At 35.9% G+C, this 27,446-nt stretch overlaps 5 protein-coding genes and 1 long non-coding RNA gene across 7 annotated transcripts; 2 read left to right on the top strand and 4 right to left on the bottom strand.

Moving 5' to 3' along the window:
* Positions 1–145: 145 nt before the first annotated feature.
* Positions 146–3,979, bottom strand: LOC111458635 (cation/H(+) antiporter 15-like). Its single transcript, XM_023101396.1, has 3 exons — positions 3,623–3,979; positions 2,110–3,111; positions 146–1,603 (listed from the first exon to the last, which is right to left on the bottom strand). The coding sequence occupies exons 1-3, from the start codon at positions 3,830–3,832 to the stop codon at positions 419–421; spliced, it is 2,397 nt and encodes a 798-aa protein (XP_022957164.1). The 5' UTR covers positions 3,833–3,979; the 3' UTR covers positions 146–418.
* Positions 3,980–4,739: 760 nt separating this feature from the next.
* LOC111458931 lies at positions 4,740–7,278 on the bottom strand. The gene is made up of 4 exons (XM_023101814.1): positions 6,828–7,278; positions 6,127–6,196; positions 5,976–6,054; positions 4,740–5,143 (listed from the first exon to the last, which is right to left on the bottom strand). The coding sequence occupies exons 1-3, from the start codon at positions 7,164–7,166 to the stop codon at positions 5,993–5,995; spliced, it is 471 nt and encodes a 156-aa protein (XP_022957582.1). The 5' UTR covers positions 7,167–7,278; the 3' UTR covers positions 4,740–5,143; positions 5,976–5,992.
* A 1,011-nt stretch (positions 7,279–8,289) lies between these two features.
* On the bottom strand, positions 8,290–12,173 carry LOC111458118 (alpha-soluble NSF attachment protein 2-like). The gene is made up of 9 exons (XM_023100586.1): positions 11,769–12,173; positions 10,937–10,986; positions 10,771–10,843; positions 10,566–10,645; positions 9,768–9,919; positions 9,440–9,599; positions 9,319–9,366; positions 9,016–9,096; positions 8,290–8,580 (listed from the first exon to the last, which is right to left on the bottom strand). The coding sequence occupies exons 1-9, from the start codon at positions 11,911–11,913 to the stop codon at positions 8,500–8,502; spliced, it is 870 nt and encodes a 289-aa protein (XP_022956354.1). The 5' UTR covers positions 11,914–12,173; the 3' UTR covers positions 8,290–8,499.
* A 2,277-nt stretch (positions 12,174–14,450) lies between these two features.
* On the top strand, positions 14,451–17,657 carry LOC111458134 (amino acid transporter AVT6C-like). Of its 2 annotated transcripts, none has more exons than XM_023100609.1 (5): positions 14,451–14,838; positions 15,073–15,225; positions 15,334–15,507; positions 16,206–16,671; positions 17,362–17,657. In XM_023100609.1, the coding sequence occupies exons 1-5, from the start codon at positions 14,481–14,483 to the stop codon at positions 17,483–17,485; spliced, it is 1,275 nt and encodes a 424-aa protein (XP_022956377.1). In that variant the 5' UTR covers positions 14,451–14,480; the 3' UTR covers positions 17,486–17,657. The 2 variants fall into 2 exon arrangements, with proteins under 2 accessions (XP_022956377.1, XP_022956376.1); XM_023100608.1 differs by having other exon boundaries at positions 15,304–15,507.
* Positions 17,658–19,683: 2,026 nt separating this feature from the next.
* On the top strand, positions 19,684–22,435 carry LOC111458196 (amino acid transporter AVT6D-like). Its single transcript, XM_023100706.1, has 5 exons — positions 19,684–20,116; positions 20,368–20,520; positions 20,624–20,827; positions 21,552–22,017; positions 22,150–22,435. The coding sequence occupies exons 1-5, from the start codon at positions 19,759–19,761 to the stop codon at positions 22,268–22,270; spliced, it is 1,302 nt and encodes a 433-aa protein (XP_022956474.1). The 5' UTR covers positions 19,684–19,758; the 3' UTR covers positions 22,271–22,435.
* Positions 22,436–25,904: 3,469 nt separating this feature from the next.
* LOC111458221 lies at positions 25,905–27,426 on the bottom strand. The gene is made up of 2 exons (XR_002713069.1): positions 27,175–27,426; positions 25,905–26,190 (listed from the first exon to the last, which is right to left on the bottom strand). It is a non-coding gene; the product is annotated as an uncharacterized LOC111458221 (long non-coding RNA).
* Between the last annotated feature and the right edge of the window lie 20 nt (positions 27,427–27,446).

Genomic DNA, 27,446 nt, shown 5'->3' with positions numbered 1-27,446 from the left:
AAACATTATTATTAAATTTAATAATATTTCATAACAAAAATATATATATATATATAATATAATATTTATGAATTTTTAAAATTCAAATTTCAATAATATTATATCCGGACTAGAAATATAATTTCTATCTTCAACTCTATTTAGCTAACAAAAATCCTTTCATACTACCTCTGCCTCCTTTATTTCACGCTTAAATAGGAATTTTTCTTTTCCCTATAATACCCGTGATCCTAAACTTCAAAAATGGGATAGAACTCCCACAGCCATTATTCCTTACAAAATTTAAATAAATGGCCGTAGAAAAGTTCCTAAATTTACCACCTTTCTAAAACGGCTTTGGCTAGTGATTTATAAATGTACAAAAAGCTAAGGAAACAAAAAGAAAAGAAGGGGATTTTTGTAAAGGCTATGCTCCATTTCATCTGCTCATCGCTATAGACCAAGATCCCAGTGGAGCATCATGAACAAGGGCGCTATCCATCATCCTTCGCCCGCTAAATCTCCCTCTAAACTGTTGCTGCTGCACCAACAACACCGTCGACGTGCTCCCGAAGTCCGGTGACGCAAGTATATCACCGACCACCCCGAGCTCTGGACATTCACTCCATTGGTGAAGGCCGTTGAGAATGGGATTGTCCTCGTGTCGTAGACCGGTAATTATTAAGTCGAAGCAATCCTCCATGCCTCTGATGGACGCAGCCATTCCTGCGCCGTCTCTCACCATCTCTTCCACCACCACAAAATGCTCGTGTTCCATGTTGGCTAGTCGGAATTCATGGATCAACTCAGAGTCGAGCTTCCTATTCTTGTTGTTTTCAGCTCCAAACAGAAGGAACCGAATGACGGTTAAGTCGACAGTGTGATGCCTTGCCATTCGAGTTCCTAACGCCAACGACTCTGCATCGTCCGGGCCACCAATGAACAACACAGCAATATGATATGGAGATCGTGCAGTCAAGAAAGAGGCATGCTTCGTCAAAACTCCCCTATCTACCAGAATTGCAACTGAACAAGGCGCCATTTCAAGAATTTGAATGTTCATATTCTGAAGGGCTCGGTTCACCTTCCCAATTGAGCCATCGATCGCCCACTGCTTGTGGAAAGGAAGGATGGCAATGGTGGCCCTCTTGTCAAATGCGAGTCTACAAACGTCGTCGTGCATAAGGTCGTAAGGTGATATCGCGGTGAAAGCATCGACAGTGGCACAGCCTGCATTATGTTCTTCATATTGCCTCAAGGCATTGATAATGTGGACTGCTTTGGACGAAGATCTCTCGAGTGTGCAATCCGGTTGGTGTGCTATAAGAACTGGGTTGCTTCTGCCAATGAGCTCGACCAAAATGAGAGCTATTGCGGCCAAGGGGCTGTCTCTTGAAGCATAGGACACTTCAAGGAGGTTAATGATCGTGGGGATGTTGTCCTGATGGTGGATGCAGACCAAGATTCGGAGCTCGGCCTCCGGCTTCAAATGTTGAATTGTACATCTTGATGACGAGAGGTAGCGTTTAGATGGATCATAAAGATGTTTGATTAATGGTGTTACGATGCCTGTTATAACCAACATTGAGATAACAGCAAAAGAAAACTCTTCGTCTGAAATCACCTACAGAAGAAATGTAACAAAAATAGATGATGTTCTGTTCAGTGTATATACATTGAATAACTTGATAGACTCGATATCCGCTTCATTCTAGCTTCAATTTTGGCCTTCCTAGTGTTAAAATATTGATCATAGTTGCAATGATTTGGTTAAATCTCCTAAAATGTTCAAGTCATTATCAGATGCGCATTTTCTTAAGACATGCATAGAGAGGGAATGACCTAAAAAAATAGTGGAAATCAAGTAAGTTGCAGGGTAAAGAAGAACTGGGATGTACAAAACATGGGAGTTTTGGAGATTGGGATTTCTAATAAACAGAAAGGGTTTGCAAGCATCTCATCATCTATCTCAGTCACGTCTAAGAAAAACATGTCAACTAAGAAAGCTGGGACAGGTTTAGATCAAAACGAGTAAAAAAAGCTCAAACCATAGTTTAGTTTATTTTTAGTTTTAACAGATCATTCTATGCATGAATCGGTCAAAATAAAGAGGGTTTTTTGGCTCATTACCGCACTGTGCTTCCAGAAATTAAAAAGGATCAGCTGCAAGAACCCTCTAGCATTCAGAATGAGGCCAAGAACCAAAGAATCTCCACGTCGCAGATTGATGTATTTTGCTGGCAACATCACGGCTCCAATCTTAACAGTGCAGGAAAACAGAAGAACGATCCCAACAACCCAAGACTCCTGAATTTTGATAATGAAGATATTGGTCTGCAATCCACTAACAGCAAGAAAAGTTGGATAAAATAGCCTTGAAGCTAAAGTTTCCAATTTGGACACAATGGTAGAACCCAATGGAGGACCATCTGGCACAACCAAGCCAAGAACCAATGGCCCCAAGAAATAATGTTGCCCTATGATCTCACTCAGAAACCCACTGAGCAGGACAAGAAGGAAAATCCAGATAACAAAAATCTCGTTGATGAACTTCCGGTCTTGAAATCGCCTATGTATATGCATAACTGCAGGCTTGACGATGTAGATGATGGCAGCAATAAGTGCACATGATGATAATAGTGAATAAAATGGACTATTTCCGCTGGCTTTCTTGTTCTCTGTGAATGATAAGACAGCAACGGTTGTGAGAACGCCTAATACGTCACAGAACATGGACGATGAAAGTGCGAGGCGACCGATATCTGTGTTCAAGATCTTAAGCTCGGTTAACAGACAAGCAATAACAGGAGAGCCAATCAAGGTTTGAGACAAAGCTATGAAGAAAAGAGAGTTGGCGATGTTGCATTCCACTGGGCAGGATTGCTTCAGAATTAAGATAAATATGATTGGTAACGTCAAGGTGAACACGAACACGAACAAACCTACAACCATTGCTTGTCGCCCCGGCCGCAACATTACTGCCCCATCAATCTTCACTCCCACGACAAAGAGGAAGAACATGAGGCCAAAAGTTCCAAAAGTTTCCAATATCATGTTCCCTCGTTGGGGGAACAACGCTTTTGCTATCTCATCTTTTTGCCCCAAGAACGATGGACCCAAGATGATGCCTCCCTGCAAGTAACATTTTCGACACAACCAATTAAGAATGCATCTAAGAGACCAGATATACACACACTAATTTATGAGCTCAAACTTCTTGAGTTTGACATTGATATTAACATAACATCATCAAAATAGGAAATCGTACATTTGAACCTCTGCAATGTCATTTCTTCTCATATCGATATTAGTAGTTTACACATGATATCCAACCTCGCGCGTTTACAAGTGAGTTAAGCTTTTTGAGTATTACTGATTTAAGAAGGAATCAAAGCGCATTTGATGTGCAAACCTAACAACGTCACATAGGATTTTCACGAATCAAATGAAAAACCAGGTCACATATCCTCTAACTAATCACCATTAGTTTCTAGCTCGAGGACGCGTAGTAGTCTACCGACAAGTTCTTTTAGAACATTCATCAAATACGTAGAGTGCATCCACAGATTGAGCAAGAAATTCATAAGGAAATGCGATTGTGATTAAACATATATAGAGATCATGGATTGAGGAAGAAACTTACAAAGATATGAGAGACGACGGTGGATTGTCCGAGCGGTTTGAGGATGACTTCCATAAGTTGGGAGATGAAGGAAATTGCAGAGAGCTGTAATAAGAAGAGAGAAGAAGGGGATTTTGCAGAGAAATGGAATAAATACCGCCATGGATCATCTGCTTGAAATCTCGGCAAAGTTTCACACACATAAGTTTGGTTCTCGGAAGCCATAGACATTTACAAGAACCAACCATGAAGAAGAAAAAGAAGAAGAATGCAAGGAGAGGGAGAGGGAGAGAGGGAGCAAATGGAGGGATGGTTTTCCAAGTGTCGTGGATTTATTACAACTCTTTCACCATAATTTTCTAATTTTGGTTGTTGGGAGTTGATGGTTTCAAAGTTAACTTCAATTGTTTTTTTTTTCTTTTTTTAAATCTTGAGACGGACCGCTCTACCTAATGGGCTAAAACGAATCATATCTATCAACATCAACAGTGTTCTGTTACACTCACGTTGCTATTCTATTGATAAATTTTAAAAAAAATGTAAAAATTAATGCAATTGCATAGTGGATTTCGTGTTTAAATGTAATATACACTGAACTATGTATACGAAAGTGATACACACCCCAAAGAAGAAGAAAAAAATAAGCTTAAATTCAAGTTTTGTGTTCTACTACATAAGGTTATGTGTGCACGAAAGTGATGTACATGTACCATATAATGATTGTATGTGTATGTATTTTTTGACCTAGTAATAGTATCACTTACCATGTACTTTTATATTCAATTTTTGTTCAATTAAGGGCAAAAATGACCTAAACGAAGTTAGGGTCGAGTCTAAATATATTAAGTAATATATATATATATATATTATTTGTTATATTTATGATCGAAAGTTTAATTTGAAAATTTTCATTAAAAGCTTTGATAAGTTTTAACTTTCCAGAGAGTGTACTACTAAAGCCATGTTTTCAATTCCATCAATATGAGCTCGGGGAGAAGATCGAGTAACACCAATTACAAACAATGTGTACTCAGTACATGGTACCTACCATGTGACTATGATGAAAAATATTTGGTTCTCTATATGAAGCAATGCTGAAGTAGCATGACATTACACGGCCTATGACGAAAAACGTACATATCTATCAAAGGCAAGTTACATTATCTTTAATCATTCAAAATCAATTCAATATTTAATTTACACGTATCAACGTTTGCGCTTAATAGTGAGAAACACGCCTATGTCCACAACACACAAAACTCACACGAAACTCTTTGTTCAGAATGCATGATCTGTTACATCTGCAGTGTGAAAGCTTATAATTTATTGTTCATAACAGTGAGCTAAAAGGGCTGGGGTTGTGGGCTTCTTCAAACCCAGAGCAGCCATGGGAATGGAGAAAGGTACAGCAAGTATTAACTTAGGGATGAAGTTAGCCTACCAAGGAAAAGCAGAAGAGGACCCAAAACCAACCAACCCAAACAAGGTTTCTTCTGTCTTTAGTATTTATCATCATCTTCAACATTGCTTGTAAATTTGTAACTGAAAAAAATGAAAAGACATAGATAGTTATACTTGTAAAATCATATGATTCACTTTACAAGTCTCCTCTGGTTTAATGATATGATTATTCTGCAAATACTAAAATAGATATCTCCTAAGTTCCTAAAATGGTCATTTTGTTGCCTTTGTACTATTCACTTCCAGTAGCTAATATCAGCTCCATGCTGGTGTACGCATGTTAATACACGTTTTCAAAGTTACTCATTTATCATATAGACTAGACGATAAAATATCAGCACGGACTAAAATGATTATTCTGCAAATACTAAGATAGATATTTCTTAGAGTTTAGGAGCCAAAATGGAATAAATTTAAAAGTTCAAGTGCTAATATGCAAATAACACCAAAAATACTATTTTCCTTCTTAAATATCTAAACCATGCTTATATGGGAATAATAGGTAAATAATGGACAACATAACCTAGATAAGAGCTACTGTGAGAAAAAATATAATGGTTCAAGCCCACCACATGCAGATATTGTCTTTTTTAAGATTTTCCTTTCGAGATTTTCCTCAAAGTTTTTTAAAATGCATCTACTAGGGAGAGGTTTCACACCCTTATAAAGAATATTTCATTTTCCTCCCCAACCGATGTGGGATCTCAAAAAAAAAATCTATGAAAGAGATCCATCTAAAGGGGTGAGAAACACAAAACAAATTTCACTTTTACACATTAACATGGAAGATGACTTGTTTTACCTTTTCTTTCTTATTACCACGTCTATGCTGCTGAATTTCACATAATTGAGATAAAACCATATGAAGAGTGAATTCTACTACAGAAAGGTTCAAATTCAGAACAAAACTTACTAAGATTACTGAAAGGATCATCGGATGTCGTCTTGTTTCACTCTCCTATTGCTTGGTTCTGAATCAGTTGCAAGGTAACCTAAAGGACAAAAAAGTTAGAAAGCAACGCTGAAAGATTGCTTCCCAAACAGACTCTGTAGGAGTGGAATACCTGGATGTCTGTCGCTTACTTCACCAACTGGTGCCTGACCTTTCGAGGCCCGATTGATCCAAGCGAGTCCCTTTGTTCAGAAATCAGACATTTATTTAAACAAAAGGACAGGATTTGTTTTCTCCCCATGAAAGTTTGTCATGTTTAAAAGCTTAAAATCAAACATTAACTTGATTTTGAAGGCTTAAAAACATGTTTTAGAGAATCCGAGTGGTTTTGACCAAGAAAAAATTACTTGAAACCATTTCAAAATCACTCCCGAACATGTCTTTTAAGAGTCAAACACGAGACACATTAAACCAAACTAAATTTCACACTTGCAAGGGACTCTCTCCAACCCCACCAAAAATTTGCTCATCTCAATTTCGAGAATCATCTTATTTCTATTGAGCCAAATATTCCACTTACTAGAGAGCAAAGACCAATGCACACCAAAGACAACACAGCCTATCATAACATTACCAGTTAGCAGCTCAAAATACACACCAATTGGATGGAATTCTTGAATCTTCATCCCAAAATTACCTACGTTCTCTTAATCAGCAGGCTAACCGTATTTAGCAATCCTTCAAGGAACAATCGAAACTCGTTTTTTCCCTCTCAAATTGCACAAGAATTTCCTCTCTAATTCCCTAAATACATCCGCAAGAAAGAAATCCACACGAAATCTCAAAATGTAGAAAGCAAAAAGAAACGCAAACCTTCTTAGTGTCCTTAGGAACTCCATAGCCGGAGCAAAACATCTGCCCTACCAAGACCTGCATCGCCGGGTCGCCAGCACTGGCCTCCTTGAGCGTGTCCTGAAACCACCGCTTGACGCAGTCCGACACCACATCAGCCAACGGAACCCGATTCTTCTCCTCCATGTTCTTCTTCTTTGGCTCCGAGATGACTCGGACGGTATCGGGAATCGGAGTTTCGGACGGCGAAACTCGGATCCTAGACTTGGGCTTGGGCGCGGCTGATTGAGGCTTCTTCGAGAAGACAGCGATCTTGGCGAATTGCTGAAGGTGAGTTGCCGACGGAAGCGATTTCGCCATCAAACAAAGGGAATTTGCGCGGATGGAAACCGCCAGTTTTTTGCGTCTGCAAATCGTAGGCTTGCTTCTCTCTTGGATTCAGAAAAAGATTTGGTTGAGGAGGGAGATGGTACTATTTCAATCTTTTTTTTTTTTTTTTAATTTCATTATTATTGTTACGTTAAGTTTTATTTTTACTCTTAATTTTTTAATTTTTTTAAAAATATTTTTCAACTTTAAAATTGTTTTGATTTTCCACTAAAAAAATTATAAGACATATTTCATATTATTGATTCATCTAAAAAGTATTATTAAAATCATTACCCACATGAATTTATATAAATAATGATATGAATGATATCGTACATTAATTTTAATTTTATTTTAACAGAAAATTCCTTTAAAACTATTTTTTAAAAATAAATTTGATAGTTCAAAGATAAAAATAAAACTTTTAAAATTTTAAATGCTTAAAATTCAATGCCATTTTTGTATAATTTAATGTTATATCACAAATTTATTATCCCAGGAACGTAATAGGTTTTTAAAATTTCTTAAATTTTTTGTTTGATATATTTGACATTTTAATTCAATTTTATGTTCAAAAGATTTTTTTAAAAATTTTTATTATTGAATTATTAAACAGAAAACATTTTTAAAGTTTGAGAAAATTTGAAATACAAACTTAAAAAATTAGATACTATATAAATTAACTTTTTTTTAATCTAATTTTTTCATTTGTTTTATTTTTATCCCCTAAAATATAAAAGAGAGATATAAAACCTCTATTTTATTTTTCTAATGTTTAAAAAAAATATATAAAAACACCAAGTGTGTTAAAATCTTTCCCTAGTTTTAAAGCCAGAAACTTGAAAGGGAAAGTCCATAAGGACAATCCAGAAGAGAAAGTGCAAAGAAAACTAACAGTGAATCGTCCAAAGAAGACAATATCTACTAGCGGTGGATCTGAATCGTTACGGTATTTAACAATTTAGTCTATAGTTTAAAATCGATAATTCAATTTGAAATCAACAAAACATCACATTATTCATTCAAAGATTTTCTCTATTACTATTCTCTTAGAATTTAAATTCTAAGCTTCAAACAACTTTGAATAATAAAAGCTTTATATATTTGGACATAATTTTTTGTAGAGATTTGGTTTCCAAAATGAGAATAACACTCAGAAGCTCACAGCTTAGAGGATGAGACTTTATTCATCAAAATCCAAACCCAAACCCAAACACCAAGTCATTCAATAATGAACAGACAGTCGATTGCCAAAACATCTGGACATAGAACACACACACGCGCACACAGCCATGGAAATAATCTAAAAAAAAAATCATCCTCTTTAGGTAAGATCATCCTCTTCCAGCTCTTTGGCTTTCAGCTTGTCCTTCACCCTTAAAAGAAGGGTCGTCTTCAATGGATCCTGTCAATAGTTTGTGCACATTGGTCTTTACCATTACAAATGAAAACAACAAAGTTATTTCAAACGATCAAACTGCGCTTGTGTGAAGACTCCGATCGCGCATACGTACTCTAGGAACGGTAAGAATGTTATTTCACGGTAGGTAGAAAGTTACGGGGGCAGGAGGAACATGCGTGTACCGTCGTGAGGTGTTCGTGTGTGGGGGGTTGGGATTTCAGCATGGGGTGTGATTGTGCTGTATATTGAAGAACTATCAATATAACATAATTTGGTATTTGTTTCCCTCTGTTTTGTGTGTGTTTTCGTGTTATTTTCAGGTGATTCCGAGTTGGATACCGAACATTCTCTAGATTGAACATAAGATTTTCAGGAAGTAACTTCGCAGATTACACATCAATAACATTGTATTCAAGTCGACTCATAAAGTAATCTTACCAGTGTGGTCATGCTATCAAATTCCTTGACAACATCAGTAAATTTTGCTACATCTTCCTCATCAATGGCAGATGCAATGTCCTGAGGTAAAAATATCAGACGGATAAACGAACAAATATAAGAGGTTTTCTAGTCAAGAAGCACTACAATTTCATGCAATATATGACAATGCCTTCAATCAATGAGCAAGCCGGACAAGAAATGAGTAGAACCATCAAACTTCTTGTTCAACATATATGAAAAAACATTAAATATGCAAAAGAAAGAATAATAAATCAGAATTCAGGGGTGAACGTAACGCACCGCTAAAAGCTTATATTCACGTGACCCTGAAAATGTAGGATCTAGGTCCTGCAGAAGGGATGTAATATGGTCAGGACAGAAATCACGAGGACGAGATGAGACAGTCATGTCCGATAACTACCTGATAGTTATCCAATGCTTTGGTAATAGCAACGATATCGCCTTTGCAAAGCTGGCAAATTCCAGCATTAAGAAGATGCCCTTTCACTCCATACTTGAGCAAGTTACTCTTCAGAGAATACTTTGCTATCTCTTCGTAGATATCGATTGCTTTCTGATACCTACAAATTATGTTACCATATCAAAGATGTTTTCATAAGATAAATGTTTGTACAATATCAAAATAAATGGATAGTATGAAACCATCAAAGTAGAAGAAAGCTTGGTAATGTTTTAAATGTGTCAATCATAAGGATGCAGCACAATTTATCAATACTACACTATCTTACTGTTCCAACTGTGCAGCAAATTGTGCAACTTTCTGCTTGCATTGATTTGCTGAAGTTGTCACTTCTTCATTTTGGAAAAGGTCAGCAGCTTTTTCAAAGTAATCGATTGCTTGCTCGATATCCTGTTCGGACTCGAACAATTCAGCAATTTCCTGCACACACGAGAAGGTAAATCCAAGTCATGGATTGCATATGAGGCATTTGTTTAACTCTCTGTCAATCAAATGATGAAAGAATTCTGCATAAGAAATTTCCATGACAAGGCAACTGCTGTCTAGAGAGACCTGATGTGTAATAGCTCAAGCCCACTGCTAGCAGATATTATCCGCTTTTGCACATTATGTATCGCCGTCAACCTCACGGTTTTAAAACGCGTTTACTAGGGAGAGGTTTCCATACCCTTATAAAGAATGTTTTGTTCTCCTCCCCAACCGATGTGGGATCTCACAATCCACCCTCCTACGGGACTCAGTGTTCTTGCTGGTACACCGCCAGATATCTAGCTCTATACCATTTGTAACGTCCCAAGCCCACCCCTAGTAGACGCATTTTAAAAGCCTTGGGAAGAAGCTCAAACCAAAAAGCCCAACGAGGACAACCTCTGCTAGCAGTGAACTTGGGATGTTACATAATGTATGATACTTCATAGTGTCTAATCAAGAATTAGCAGCAACAAGAATAGGTTCCAAAAGAAAAGAAAAAAACAATTCACAGCATAACCTCGTGAAGTAACCGAACATTTTAGACGATCAAAGAAATCAAATAATAAGCATTTCACGTAGCAGAATAACAATGAACCTTGTAATATCTTGCAGCCATATTGAGTCTTCCAATGTCACAAAACAAATTCACTGCCTGCTCTATGCAAGATATGGCCTCTGCATCAAGATAACAATTGGAAATAAGTAATTTAACCAACAATAACGTCGTAATTGAACTAGAATTGTTTCACTCGTACAGTTCGCGTTAAAGTATAGAATGATCAATTATGAACCAGTATTACCTCTAACAGATGTTTTCTTATAGCAATTGCCCGCATCAATATAAGCTTGAGCTGCTTCATGTTTGCTTTCCATCTTTATAAGAAAAACAATGCATTGTTCAGTAAAAGAAACAGTGTACAACAAAGGAAGACGAAGCCATCGATCTCACAAACACGAAGCACCAACCTTCAGATGACAATTTGCTAACTTTATATATGTTGATCCTGCTTTATCCCCTGGAAAACCACATCCACAGAGATTAGAAAGGAAATGGATGGCAGGAAACTGAAATAGACAATAATGTAAAATTCAGACACGCAAAGCATGGAAAATGTTATAAAGATTGGCCAATTAAGACAACGGCCACAACTCATCGGGGCAGAACGAAGAGGGGGGCAATCCCTCTATTAGTTTTGTAACAATCCAAGCCCACCGCTAATAGATATTGTCCGCTTTGGCCTGTTACATCGTGTCGTCAGCCTCACGGTTCTAAAATGCCTTTGTTAGGGAGAGGTTTCCACACCCTTATAAGGAATGCTTCATTCCCTCTCGAACCAACGTGAGATCTCACAAGTTTTCTTTTCCTCTTCTATTTTACCTCCTAACTTCTTAGAACTCCAAAGATTATACATAAGAATGTAAAACTTTTCTCCTCATCATGAAAATTTTTGGCTCCGCCCCTACCAAGCATGCAACAATGCCGATCAATCAAAAGATGAAACCATGGTGCTCTTGATTTCTAAGCAAAAACTCTCGCATAACCCAAAAAAACCGCCAGAAAACGGGAAAAACGATATCATAAAAGAAGCAAAAAGAAACAGAACACAAGTAGCCCGCCACAATTAAATTACGCAACAAAATGATAAAAACAATGAAACAACAAAAATCCTTCCGTAAGACCGTCCTTCTCATACGCAGCAGCGTTTAGGGATAATGAAATTAACAAAACAGGGAAAGTAATGATCGAACAGAGAGAAATAAAAAGAAGAATCATAAGGTGAAAAGCGATTAGCAATACATGATTTCGAAAGCTTGTAAGAATTGGCGGCTTTATCGAAGAGATCTGCAGCATCATCGTACTTGGAGCCGAACAATCCCCAACCACTGAGCTTCTTTTCTGCTTTGGAATCGAAATCCTCTGCTCTGGCCAAATGATCCGCCATGGACGAATATGAATCGAGAAACGGGAGAAGAAAAAAAAAAAAAACAAAATCAGGATTGCGATTAAGAAATGGTTTCTGGTTCTTCTAGCATTGGCGGGTTCTCTCTTAGAAATATCAAAGTTTTCTGAAACTGATTTTGTTGGATCAATCGGTAAGGATTGCTCGTCCTCGTGTTTTCGCGGTGCCTGTTGCTGATTCTGGCGGAGGAAACTTTTTTGTCCCTTTGGGCCGAATGTGTGGAATCTTGAAAACTGCCCAACTCAATTTTAGGAACAAACGAATGGGTTGGCTACCTTTACACATTACACCATCTAATGGTCATTAATGCTCATAAATTATGAGGTCCAACTATTTGAACATAGATCAGTACATAAAAGATATCAACGGTGGACGTGGTAGATAAAAGATTATTATGATAGACGTGGATTTTGACTTTTTATCAACAAGATTGTAAACTAAAAAAAATATGAACTTAAATACGTTTTAACAAATAATTTTGATAAAAGTTAAATTACAACTTTAGCCCTAGAACATTTAAACCGTCGTACGATTTTTTTATTTTTTTAATATAAATGTAGGATACTTGTAAGATTGTAGCCTAGGAGCACGAGCATGCAACTAATCTAGAATAGGCTCTAAGTTGGCATACTTAACTCATACTTCATACAGTTTAGTATTTAGCTTCACGAACAAGTTCTACCTCGATTTTTCTAAATGAATGGAATATTTAGGTGAAGTTGAATTTAGAAACGTTCAACTAAGACAAAGCTTAGAATCACTGAATTGACACAAAAACGCTGCCTACAAACTAGTTGGATGAAATTGTTATGTTACATGAATGACACATTTATTTGTGATTCTTCACTTCATGTTTTTATATTGATATGATCGTGCATGTTTGACCATGAATGACATACATTAAACATGTATTACTTCTTCTCATATATTTATAGGGACACATACCTATGAGAATGATTAGGTCTTTTTTTTTTTGTCGCTCGGATACACCAGAATGGTAGGATATATTAGTACTTAAAAAAATCCGATATATATATATATTCCCAACGAGTCCATTTTTCTTTTGATTTGGAAGACAGGCGTTGCGTTCGAAAGGCCCGAGGTAAAGGACTATGCTACGTGGCTCTCCCAATTGACTTGGACTCGAGCTTATTTAGGATTCCCTCGAGCTTATTTAGGATTCCCTAACCCTTTATTTAGATTCTTATGTGGGATTTTCAAAAAGAGAATCCGGCTTACTCTATTACCTTATGAGATCTATCTGTTTAGGGGGGAGAAGGAGGAGAAGCACGGAAACAGGATGTCTAGGGGATCTCCCTAGTCCCAGAGGGGATTAGAGTGGTAGGAATCCCCTCTCTAACGTTCTAACCTCTAAGCCAGTAATGAGTCAGCCAATAGGATAGAAAATCTCATCAGTAAGGTAATAAAGTAAGCAAAGTTATCTTTTTGAAAGTTCCACGGAAGAATCCAAATAAAGGGTCAGGGAATCCTAAATAAGCTCGAGTCCAAGTCAATTGGGAGAGCCACGTAGCATAGTCCTTTACCTCAGGCCTTTCGAATGCAATGCCCGTCTTCCAAATCAAAAGAAAAAATAGGATCGTTAGAAATATATATATATATTTATAGAAAGAAAAACACATGAATAAATAAAAATCTCACTCTTCCATTAATTAGTAGACTACGACATATTTTAAAAATTTTGAATAAGACACGTTAATCTTTTTATGTTTTTTAAAAATAATTTACTTTTTAAAGTGTTTTTTTGATTTAAATAAATATGTATATATATATAAGATATAATAGAATTAAAACAAAAGCATTTTTTTTTTTGAAGTATGAAATAAAAATACTTTTATTATAATTATTTTTCTAAAAATGGCTTAATAAACAACAAAATAATAAATGACTTCTTCCAAACAAAAAGGCTATCATTTAATTACCATTAATATATTGGATGAAAATATCTAAATCTTTGATATCAAAATAATTAATTGTAGACTTATGCTATTTTAATTTATTATTGATACTTTCGATGAATCTAAAATTCGTTAATTTTTTTTTGAATAAATTTTAAAAATATATCTATAAAAATTATTATTATTATTTAATTAATTTTTTAACACTTAATATTAAAAAAAATAATTAGTAAAAAATAAAAAAAAACATCTCAATCACAATTATTGATGAATGAATAGAGGCATCTACCCATCATAACGACTACATACATTCTTTTGCATATTTTCCTTGAAATTCTTATAAATAAATATGTTTATAAGTAGACAAATTAAAACTAACCAATAAAAATATTTGTTATTTTTTTGTATTATTTAAAATTTTTAATTTTATTAAATTGGAAGATAAATTTTATTTGAAAGAAAATTTTATAGATAAATGGATGCACAATTTATGCACCAATCATTGCTTGCCATTTGTTAATATGCTGACTCAGAAATATTCTCAACTTGAATTTCCTATCTTACCCTTCCCCTATTGGAATATTTTATTCTTTTTTCTGGGTTCATCATTTTAGTCTTGTCCTCACCATCGAAATGTCGCCAGCGCCGGAGCAGGTACCTCTCCTGCCGGAGAAGAGTCAGGCCACGAAAACTGCTTCGGTATTCGGTGCCGTGTTTAATGTGTCGACGAGTATAATCGGCGCCGGAATCATGTCGATTCCGTTCACTCTTAAGGTCCTCGGCATAATCCCAGCCGTTGTCCTGATCGTGCTTGTGGCTTTCATGACCGACTTATCGGTGGAGCTTTTGCTGAGATTCACTCACTCCGGCCAGTCGATGACTTACGCCGGCGTGATGAAAGAGTCATTCGGCCCGATTGGTTCAGTTGCTACGCAGGTTTGTGTGATGATTACTAATCTTGGAGGCTTGATCATGTACCTGATTATAATAGGTAAATTCTTTTTCAGACTAATTCAAAATTGATTTAAGTTAGGGTTGGAGGTAGTTTATTGATTTTGGGGGAAATGTATCGAGAGATCGGAAATTGTTATTGATTCTCTGTAATATGAACGAATTTCAGAGACTGTTCTTGAACTTAAATTAGTTTGCAGTAATTACAGAGTACGATTCGAAAATTGATCTCTGATTTTTCTGTGCGCGTTTGTTCGATTTGTGAAATTTTGAGGGGACGTGTTCTCGGGGAATAAAGGAGGAGAGGAAGTGCATTTAGGAGTACTGCAACAATGGTTTGGAATTCAATGGTGGAATTCGCGAGAGTTTTCAATTCTCTTCACAGTCGTCTTCCTTCTGCTTCCTCTGGTTCTTTTTCAACGCGTTGGTTAGTAATCGGAAACTGATTTTCTTCGTTTGTTGCTCTAATGGCGTCGGATTTGAACGCTGCAATGTGTTTTTCCAGATTCTTTGAGATTCAGTTCGTTTGTATCAGTTGTTCTGGCCGTCGTTTTCGTTGCGATAAGCTCTGTCTTGGCGATAATGGCGATCGTTCAAGGCACAACGAAGAGCACCAGATTGGTACCGGAGCTGGACGATCAAACCTCCTTCTTCGAACTGTTCACCGCCGTACCCGTTCTTGTCACAGCCTTCACGTTTCATTTTAATGGTACGTGAAGACAAAAGCATAACCCGTACGATTATTTTCCACAAATTTTGTGGTTTGTTAGAAAAAAATAAATTGATTTTTTAAATTATTTTTTTGAAGGCATGAATTTAGTCCATCTACTCTTTAAATTTCAATTTTATCTTTATATTTTCACATTTTGTTTAACTACTTTTAACAATTTTATTTTAATTTAAGTTAGCTCATTTTTTTCTTTCTAATTTTTATGTTAAAATTTTGTAAATAGGAATCAAAATGATTCTTTAAAAAATATTGAAAAATAAATAGATATTTATTTAATTGGGTAATCAAATAAATTTAATAAAATTGTTTTTCCCTTTTTAGAAAGAGCACTCAACCTTTGAATTAAAAACTAATAAGTGGTGCAACTTTTATTATTATTTTTATTTAATTATTTTGTTTAGGCATGTTTACTCAAGAAAAAAATATTTAAAAAGTTATTTAATGAATTATAATACACGTCTCTTTAACAATGATATGATATTATCCATTTTAAGCATAAATTATCTTTAACTTTTGCTTTGGTTTATTTAAAAAGTTTCATACCAATGAAGACGGTGTTCATTTCTTATAAATTCATGATATTCCTTTTAATTAACGACTGCTTCTCTAATAATCTAAGAATATTGAGATTAAATAAATAATATTTAAACCATAATAATTGTTGTACTACGTGGCAGTTCATCCAATACGTTTCGAGCTTCGAAACTCAAAAGACATGATGCTAGCAGTTCGAGTGGCCCTTCTTTTATGTGCTATCATCTACGTCGCCATAGGCATTTTTGGGTACTTGCTGTTTGGGGACTCATTAATGTCGGATATTTTAACCAATTTTGATCGAACTTCAGGTTCATCGATAGGGGCTTTGTTGAATGATACTGTGAGATTAAGCTATGCATTTCATCTAATGTTGGTTTACCCTTTGCTCAACTTCTCTTTGAGGTTCAACATAAATGAATTGCTGTTTCCAAACAAGCCTCCTTTGGCCTCAGATACCACAAGGTTCTTGGCCATAACAATGGCACTGCTGGCCTTCACCTACTTGGCTGCAATTGCTTTCCCAAATATATGGTCTATTTTTCAGTTCATGGGCTCTACTTCAACTGCATGCCTCGCCTTCATCTTCCCCGGTGCGATCGCCCTCAGGTACTTCTCTTTCCCAGCTATTAATTTCGATAAAAGTTAGAGAAATTATACACAATGATCTTAGAGTATGCAAATGAGTTCAGTTTTGCCGAAACAAGTTGAAAGTTTCGCCTTTATTAACTTGAATGATAGTTAGATACAGAGACCTGTGGTTATAGAGTTAGATATGCGCACATCACACATCAATATATCAAACCTTGTTACTAATTAATTTGACCAATAATATATGACATAGAGATCTCTATAATTATAGAGCTAAAGGGATAACAACGGCCGGACACCAAATTTAGAAGATATAAAACTTAAGCTTATTTTATCTCAGACGTCTACTATAAAATAATTTAGAATAAAAGTAAAGTAGGTCATGATAAGAGACCACACATATAAGTTAAAAATATTAATTTTGTCCACTCAAAGCTAGGAGACAAAGCGTGTAGATCTATATGACATATTAATAGGATAAAAATTATGATTTGAGCTCGTAGGTAAAAGTTTCGAGAACACGTTAGAATCCAATTTTTTTAGTTGAGTAACGAGGGTTCAATACAAATTTTCTAGATTAAGAGTAAGAGCTTATGTATTTTATTGCTCGAATTAAAAAGTTATGTTTACATAATTATTTATTTGGACATGCTAAGAGAATATATTTAGAATATTATATTTTACGTAGTTGTTTATTTACACGTGTAGGGATGTGAATGGAATATCAACAAAGAAGGATAAGGTGGTTGCTGCAGTAATGGTAACTTTAGCAGCAGTGTCGAGTATTATTGCTATTGCTATAAATATAAACACGACATTCGAAAATAAGTAATATTAATATTTAAAAACATAAATAATATTAATCTTATAATATGTCGAAATAATATTAGTTTTATAATACGTGTATAAGTATTTTCTCTCTTCTGGATTCAATTTTGTATGTGTGAAAAATGTATTATTAAATTGTTTGTGTTGAAGTAGAATATGATGGTATTTTTGTTTTATTATTATTTTTATTTCAGAAACAAACAGAAAAGAAAAAAGACTATTATTTTAAATTAAAAAAAAACAAATAAGAGAGGAAGTAGAACAAGTAACCAAAACGTGTCCATTATGAATATTTAGACTTTTTAATTAGTTTAATTTAAAGATTTTTTTAATTATTTTCATCTATCTTTAATCCATTAAACCCGAGAATTGGGTTAAGTTACTGAGTTATGGCAGCGAGGGACGAGCGTGAGTGTGCAATGTGATGTAAGGCATGACCGCAGTGCTTGTGACACGCAAATGAGATGATTGTGGCGTAAGGACAGAGTTGCGAGGAGTGTGACACTGACAAAATATCGTATTGACAATGGAGCGAGAATTAGACAAAAACTCTAAATACGCTATAATGTATATATATATATATATAATTGACGGACTCAGCTTGAGTTGTTCGAGTCTTTGTCGAATAAACGTGAAACTCGACTAATGTTTAGAAAATGACAATATTAACCTTGAGTCTTTTGGGAAACGTTTTAAAAGCAGTAAATAAAATAGGGAGAAAATTAGAATGATTTAGATGGTGAAGTACAAAGGTTGAACCGACAGTTAGGTCCACCATGGCCCAAGCTGGCACGGAACCATCACGTCTCTCCCATATCCGTTCACACAACCACCGCCCAACAAATCCCTCCAAAACCGAGGGAAAAGGATAAGATCTTGCTCCAATAAATACACTCCATGCTGATGTGGACACCATTTTTTTTTAATCATAAAAAATATACTGCCCCAGTTATTATGTAATTTCTCAAAAATTTATAAATAAAGAAATTCAGAATTAAAGATTGATCGGTCCAAGCTAATCAATAAGTTATAGGTCAATTTAATTCAATAAAAATGTTCGATATCGATCCAACCCGATCAACAAGCTCAAGACTGATCATTCGAGATGATCAACAAGTCCAATTATCTAAGAACATGACAGATTCAAAAAGTCGGTATGCTAAAAAAATCAACAAGTTCAAAGATTGATCATCCAAGAAAACTAGCCAGTTCAAATCTTCTAAGGAATAAAAATTTATACGGTCAATAAATATAAATATTAAAAATTTATACATTCAATTTCATAAATATTTCTAATAATGTTATTTTATGATTTTTTTTTAATAGAAGTGCAAAAATAATGCAACACATATTGCAAATATAAAATTCAATTTGTGGAACGAGCAAGCAATCAATCAAGAAGATAATAGAGAAGGTTTTTTTTTAATTAATTAATTAATGAATAAAAAAAATAAGAGACGTAATAATTAATGGGACAATACTTTTAGATGCTCATAATAACAGACTCATTACTCTTAGAATTAAAAATGAAGTTATCGAACAAGACGTGTCATTGAAGAAAATTGAACATCATTACTGAAATGGTCCCAAAATTAACGAATCTATCTTGCCTCATAAAGAATTAGGCTTATGTTATCTCTTATTGCTTCAATAAATGAGTCAAATTTCAATAATATTCATTAGCATTAAGAAAAGGAAAAAAAATCTGGTATAGAAAAGTTGGCTAGAGGATGATCGGTGGAATACCCACGTACCCAAAATTCAGTCTAGGATTTAAAATCCAGATTCGATACCTAATGACATCGACATTCTCCTGTATTTCTGGCAACAAAACTAGGTTATATTATGGAGCTGCTGAAAAGAAAAGTTTACTTTATTCATCGAGTTGTTATATACCATTGAAGGATTGGTTAACCCGAACGGCGTTATTTTGAATTCGTAATGTCCGTAGATAATGTGTGTTTTTGGGAGGTTACCTTCCTTTATCTTCAACTGATGGTAGTACGACCGTAAGTCGGGGTTGAAAGGTTAATTATAAAGATATATTTATAAAATAAACGGGAAAAGTGAGTGTTTTTGTAGTACTGGAAATTATCTATGTTTAATAAGTTGTTCAATAATTTAGAGGTATTTTCGTAATTTCGTATCTCCATTTTGGTCCAATACATATATGACACATTAGACACACCGCCATACGCCGCGTAAGACGAGATTTGACATCTTTTTTTTTTTTTCTTCTCTTCATCTTCTTCGGTTTATCATCGACTCGCCGCCGGGATGTCGCCGGTGCCGGAAAACATACCTCTCCTGTCAACGGTGAATCCGTCCACAAGGACTGCTTCGGTCTCTGGCGCCGTGTTTAATGTCGCGACCAGCATAATTGGCGCTGGAATCATGTCGATTCCCTTTGCTCTAAAGGTGCTCGGCATAATCCCCGCCCTCGTCCTGATCGTGTTCGTCGCTTTTTTGACTGACATATCGGTGGAGCTTTTGCTCAGATTCACACATTCCGGCGACTCGACGACCTATGCTAGCTTGATGAAGGAATCGTTCGGCACAATTGGTTCGGTTGCTACGCAAGTCTGTATCATGATTACCAATCTTGGCTGCTTGATTATGTACCAGATAATAATAGGTAAGTCTATTTTGGACTTCAGAGATCTCAATCGCGTGTTGATTTTACTCGTTTTGTAGTTTAATAGGCTGGAATTAGGGCTGAATCTGATTGGCGTGGTGGTCATGGACTTTCGGGAAATGATTCGTGAAATCGAATATTATTTTCGATTCTCTTCTTTTTTTTCTTCGAAATCGAGATTACTTCCGATTTATTCTCGTAATTGATCTTGTAAAATTGATCTGTGTTTATGTGGTCTGTGGAGTATTCAGGGGATGTATTCTCCGGCAACAAGGAAGGGGGACAAGTACATTTGGGAGTTTTGCAAGAATGGTTTGGGAATCACTGGTGGAACGCCAGAGAGTTCTCTATCCTGTTCACTGCCGTCTTCATTCTACTTCCTCTGGTTCTTCTCCGACGAGTCGGTTAGTAACTAGAAACTATGGAATCAATTAAACTGATGAACTTCCAATTTTCTTTGTTCTTGCTATAATGGCGGTGGTTTTGGATTTCTGCAATGTGTTTCAGATTCTCTGAGATTCAGTTCGTTCGTGTCATTTGTTCTGGCCGTGGTTTTTGTTGGGATAAGCTCTGTAATGGCGATCATAGCGATCGTTCAAGGAAAAACGAAGAGCACCAGATTGGTACCGGAGCTGGACAGCGAAACCTCCTTCCTCAACCTCTTCACAGCTGTACCAGTCCTTGTCACAGCCTTCACTTTCCATTTCAATGGTAAACAGAACTACAAACCCTTATGCTTTGGACGGTTTGGTCCGATCGGCTCTCTTTCGAACCCAACCGCATAAAATTATTGTGTGAGCTACTAAGGTGTTAGAATTAGAATATTAGATCACATTTTTGTAGAGACATTGAATCCACCATTTAATTAGATTATAAAAAATATCATTAATGTGAATATAATATGAATAATTTTTTAATAATATTGATATTTTAATCTACTTGTTGAATTAGAAGTCAAGCATGTGAGGCTTATGGAATATAGTTTATGTGCATGTGGGGCAGGGGGGTGGGTGGCCATTTGATTATTGGTCTAATACTTTTGGTTGGTTTGGTTTACTATTCAGTTTTAATACTACTCCAAATGGACCAATTTTGATTGGAGTTTACAGTTTAGTAAATCGAAATTGACCAATTTCGGGTCGAACCGACCCGTCGATTCTCATTTTGGTTAATTTGCTAGTTTTGCCTGTTTTAATTTGCCACCCTATGTGAAGAAAGAGTTCGTTAGTTGCAGTTTTATGGACAAAATAGAATGATTTTATGTGACATGTTCCCAAATCCTTTATCATATTGAGCCCCACCACCCTTTTTTTCTGTTATTAGATTTGATATCTTTCTAGACACTAATGTTAAATACATTTTTTTATAATTTTTTTTTTTTTGAGCTCATTCACATTGATAAGCGGATTCTTTTTTTCTTTCAACAATCATACAGTTCATCCTATAAGTTCTGAGCTTCGAAAGCCATCGAACATGATCACTGCAGTTCGGATCGCACTCCTTCTCTGCGCCGTGATCTATTTCCTGATCGGGATTTTTGGGTATCTCCTGTTTGGGGACTCGTTAATGTCGGATATTCTGATGAACTTTGATGAGAGTGTTGATGCAACAGGGGCTTTGTTGAATGATGTGGTTCGATTAAGCTATGCAATTCATCTGATGCTGGTTTTCCCTGTGCAAAACTTCCCACTGAGGTCCAACATCAATGAATTTCTGTTCCCAAATAAGGAGGCTTCTTTGGTGACAAATGAAAGAAGGTTTATGGGCATTACAATGGCTTTGTTGGTTTTCTCCTACCTGGCTGCAATAACATTCCCAAATATATGGTACATTTTTCAATTCATGGGCTCAACTTCAGCTGCTTGTCTCGCCTTCATCTTTCCTGGCGCTATTGCACTCAGGTACTTAAAGTATTAGATGATTTGGATCTTTAGAAACTATCCATGCAATACTTTATTATGTTTTCATGTTCTTTTCATAAATATGGAGTAGGATTATAATTTGTTTTTAACAAAATTTGTTTGGGCTTGCAGGGATGTGAATGGAATAGCAACAAAGAAGGATAAGGTGGTTGCTTCCATAATGGTAACTCTGGCGGTAGTCACTAGCATTATTGCCATTTCTATAAACATAAACAATGCATTGAAAAACTAAAGTAGATTGTTTGGAATGGAAGCTCAAATTATTTATTTTTGGAGATGGTGATCAGTTGTATAGTTTTTTAGTATTTTTTTCCCCTTTTCTTCGTTCGTATAATAAATCGAACATATTTGTGTTTTTGTTTTTATAATATAATCTAACATAATTAGCGTGGATTCATTCCAGAATTTAATGTTTGAATCATGATTAGAGATGTCTATTTACTCGTGGGGTTAGGGTTTTAAGGACACCTTCTCCAAACATAGTGGAGAATTTCCATTTAAACGAGAAATGGTAGGAAGCGAAAAGAGATTTTTCGATAGCTGAATGGGGTCAAAGATAAGATTATATTCTCTGTCCCTATCTGACTCTATCCTACTCACTTTATATATATATTGTACATGAGTTTAACTTTTTAGAAATTACATTAGAGAACTATATTATATTTTTGTTTATAAAATATTATTGAAATATTAAAAATAGAATGCTACCATTATGATGTTTGAGCAGGGGTGATGGGGTGTTGGTATGACATACACACACTCAAGGGCATGTAAGATGTCACAACCATACTTTAAAAAGAATAGGTTATGACCCTCACGTAGCGATAAGCAAAATGACAACTCTTAAGTGACACCCATCTGAATAGACGAGTGTCATGATGTGACTAAGGAGGACAATATAGTATACTACACACAATTTAAAGTGGGTCGGGTAGGACCTTGGGTCTTAACCTCGAATATCGAGGTTCCTAAGGGAATTTGGGCATGCAACTCAAAAGTTAAATCCGTTCATATGAAATATGAAAGCTTACCAAATTTGGTGTCAATCGAGCGCTCCACGATACAGTATGACTGTTTGCTAAAATGTATCTTAAGGGAAGAAACTCATGTTCATGATACCGTATGATTGTTTGCCTCAAAATGTATCTTAAGGGAAGCATGATATCAACTTTCCACCACACCGAGCTTTGTGGCCTAAGCGAGTTACCCTATGACATGCATGTGTCAAAGTGAGGGCCAGTGTTGCGATATTGAGTGTCTTAGGCGACTTTCTTTGAAATTAGTAAAAAGACAATGTCAGACGACATGTGTGTAGCCATTGTGCCCTCGTCCATGTATTGGAAGTTGGATTATGCACCCGTTTTCCCATACAAAGACCATAATTAATATGACGTAGACATCGAGAGGGTCCAATGTCTCGATAGAACTTGGATGAATATTCAGGATGTCTTAATGTTATGAACGACACATGAACGCGTTTTCGATGAATATGACAAAGCAAGCTAAGTTGGCTAATGACATCTAGGGACGTAGGATGACATAAAGACATAATGACCAATTGGGAACCAAAATGAGATGCAGACAATACACACCAGAGTTGTTGGTCCAAATAGAGGTAAAGTCGAGCTAGATGACTAAGGTCCGATGGATCTTACAGAAGAGCGAAAAACCTCAAAACTTTTCGTGAACAAGTCAAGATTATGACATTGCAAGAATGAAAAAGTAGAATCGTAACACAGGGTACACACGTGAAAAATATAGTACCTCTCGAATTGCACCTTTCTAATTAGTCATAACATTAAACAAGTTAATGCATTCAAATAATTTATAATGCATGTAATGCCATGAACATTCATTTAAAGAAGATCAAATATTCCAAATAAATATATGTATTAAAACGTGCTGTCTTCAAAAAAAAAAAAAAAAAAAAAAAAAAAAAAAAAAAAAAAAAAAAGTCTCAGGATGAAATTAGAATCTTTCTTGCTTGACATCATTAATCTTGCTAATAGAGTAATTTGAATCTTTCCTTTGATTTCTTATCATTTGATATAAGACCAAAAATGACCATAGTGATACAAATTATATTGTTTATCAAATATCTGAAGACAAAAACACTTGTTTGAGAATCAAATCACTTCAAAAAAACAAGATCGATCATGCAAATCTTGAATGATTTAAAGTAGGTAATATAAGGAAAATCAACTTTACGATAATAATCCCAAGAAAAATTAACTTTTTGAAACAAACATTATGCCCGGACAATTATTGAAACAAACCAATTGATTATCGCAACAATTATCCTTTTAAAATTATTAAAAAAGACGACCAATATCATTTTGAAACATCTATATTTTGAACCATCATTATTTTGGATTCCATCAAGATAACCATTATACTTGGAAAATGATTGTAACCACGGCATCCAATATTTCGCATCAATCACGTTTTGAAATAGCATATAACCGCTTTAATTGGGCAATTATTGTATCAAGGCAACTGAAATTTTGCAACCGTTATCATCCTAAAGAATCAATATTTCAAGCCACCGTTATTTTGAATTCCACCCATTATTTCTATAATGGCAACAATTATCATTTCAATACAACCATATAACACATGATAACTACCAAATATGGATAATTATTGTTACAAGATAACTAATGTTTCCAGCAACCATTATTTTGGATTCCATCGGTACAACCAATAAGTTTGAACAATTATTGTAACAAAGCAACTAATTTTTTGCAACAATTATCTTTTCACGATAGCCATATTTCAAAATAGCATATCGAACAACCGTTATTTTGGATACTATCAACGCAACCCTGACATCTAGGAAATGATTGTAACAATCATGGGGAGATATAGCTATTTTAAGAAAGCACATCAAGGCATCTACTATGTCGGGATAATAATTGTACCAAGATAATCATACTTTGAATGACCCTTATTTTGAATTCTATCAAGGCAACCAATATATTTCAACAATTATTGTAACAAAGGAACCGATACTAAACATATCAAGGCAACCATTTATGTCTGGACAATTGTTATACCAAGACAACCGATATTTCGCAACCATTGTCATTATGAGACAACTAATATTTCAGGTAGCCATTATTTTGAATTCTATCAAGGCATCCATTATGTCTGGACAAAAGGCAACCGATATTTCACAACAATTATAATTTCGAGACAACCATCTGTCATGTCTGGACAATTATTATACCGAGACAACCAATATTTCGAGCAACCATTATTTTAGGTCCCATCAAGGCAACCAATATGTCCAAACAATCATTGTAACAAGGCAACCGATCTTTCGTACCGATAATCATTCCAAAATAGCAAGCAATATTTTAAAATAACATGCAACCATTATATCTGGACAGCTATTGTACCAAGACAACTAATATCATTTCGAGATCAAGGCTATAACAAGGCAACCTATATTTCACAACAATTATCATTCCAAGACACCTGGTATATCAAAGCAACCATTATTATACCAAAGCAATTGATATGTTGTAGCAATTATCATTTCGAGATAACCAATATTTTAAACAACCATTATTTTGGATTTTATTAAGGTACCCTGGACAATTATAGAAATACATGCAACTGATATTTAGCATAACAAAATTTCGAGCCCAAAATCGTACCTAGAGACGTGTTTTAAGTCATAAATAATACCAAGATCATAAATATGGCCAAAAGAAAAGTTAAAATATTGATTATCACTATTGGATTTAAAAGAAAAACAACCGCGGGTTGTTTTTTAAAATTACTGTTTAAAGTAAAATGAAGAGGTTCAAAAATAATGTAAAATAAAGGAGAAAAAAGAAGAAACAAATAAAAAAAATAAATTCATAAACATTGTTCTTGTCACAGCCCAATATTTTACTACGGACAGTGACCAACGACACGACACAGACGCACAAGAGATTTAAATATGAAGTAGCAAAAAATCATCAAATTTCAATAAAGTTTTTCGAACGATAACACAGATCACAAGACCGTTTGGAAAATAAATTTAAAAGGAATGCGAATACAAAAATAAAGACTAAGACTGGACTGACGCCCCGGGACAACCCATCCCTCTGTGACAATTCCCTTCAGATCACGCCCACTCTTGACCGACGCCTCGCGCTCCTGAAAAAAAAAAGGAAAACATAGCAAGGATGAGTATAAAAATTATACTCAGTAAGCCACCTACTTGTAGGCTCTTTTCGCATCTTAATTCAATAGGTTGCCACGGTTTCCTATTTCGGTTCTAGGGCGACTGGCTCCAATCTAGGTCCCTTGGGGCTTGCCCCTTGGGTTTCACTGATTTTTCGTTCTCTCATTAAACGCCCAGAGGTTCTATATGCCAAGCTAATATGGTCGGTATCTCTCTATGAGGTGCTACCTCCACATGGCTATCTGGGACTACATGGTACCTAGCCTAGGGGTGTGCTGAGTACCCCTACGCCCATCTAGTCCCTCTATGGGGGGCGCGACCCAACCCGTTCCCATGCAGCTAATGGGCTGTACGACGTGGGGACACATTTCCCATGCGAAATGGCTAAGAGCAGTAAGGACTGATCAGGGACCCCTTGGTCCTCCCACGAAGCTATAGATACCGTTCACACGCTAGCAATCTATGAACGCTCCGGGGTACCTTCTTACCGTGGTAAACCACTAAGTTCCTAGGGAAAGATTAAGTCAGGCTGGAGCGGCATTTCGCTCCTATCCAAGATTCCCTAATCTTATCAAGGAAATAATTAACAGAGGGTGCATGTAATCTTCTTCTACATCATAGTATGTAATTCATGCAAACTAGGCATACCGGCTCAGCGGGGCGATGACCTCCATCAAGCACCCAGAGCACTAAGTTCGCGCTCAATGGGGCGAATTCGTCCATCAAACACCCGAAACCCGGCATACTCAATTCTACACATAAAATAACGCATGCATACATACGGCGGAAGCCTAAGGCATACAAGCAACACTCATGTAATTTACACAATTCAACCACGACAGATAAACTGACTAGTAACTTACATGAATAGCTAATCTGAAGCAGAACTACTAGCATGCATGCAATCCTAGCGAATCCTACAAGTATTTCTTCCTAAAAACCGGGTGGTGACTTACCTGGTTGACGCGTGCCCTTTCGCTAGCGTTTCTTTGCCCGTGAGGTGTCCAAAACTACTGATTTCTCTAAATTAAGTCCCTATCCACGTAAAAACAGTATTAGAACTGGAGCCGGGACAAAAATCGAGAAAACAGAAAACAACCGGGCCAAATTGGCCGTCCCACGCGCGCTCACGCGCCCAGCAGCACGCTGGAAATGCGTGGCCACGCGCGCGGGAAGGCGCCAGCCGCAGGCCGCACGCGCGCCTGCCACGCGCGCCCAATTCTGCAGT

The sequence above is a fragment of the Cucurbita moschata genome, unplaced genomic scaffold (assembly GCF_002738365.1).
Source record: "Cucurbita moschata cultivar Rifu unplaced genomic scaffold, Cmos_1.0 Cmo_Scf00021, whole genome shotgun sequence".
Classification (NCBI taxonomy): Eukaryota; Viridiplantae; Streptophyta; class Magnoliopsida; order Cucurbitales; family Cucurbitaceae; genus Cucurbita; species Cucurbita moschata.
This window is presented reverse-complemented; position numbering and strand designations above follow the sequence as displayed.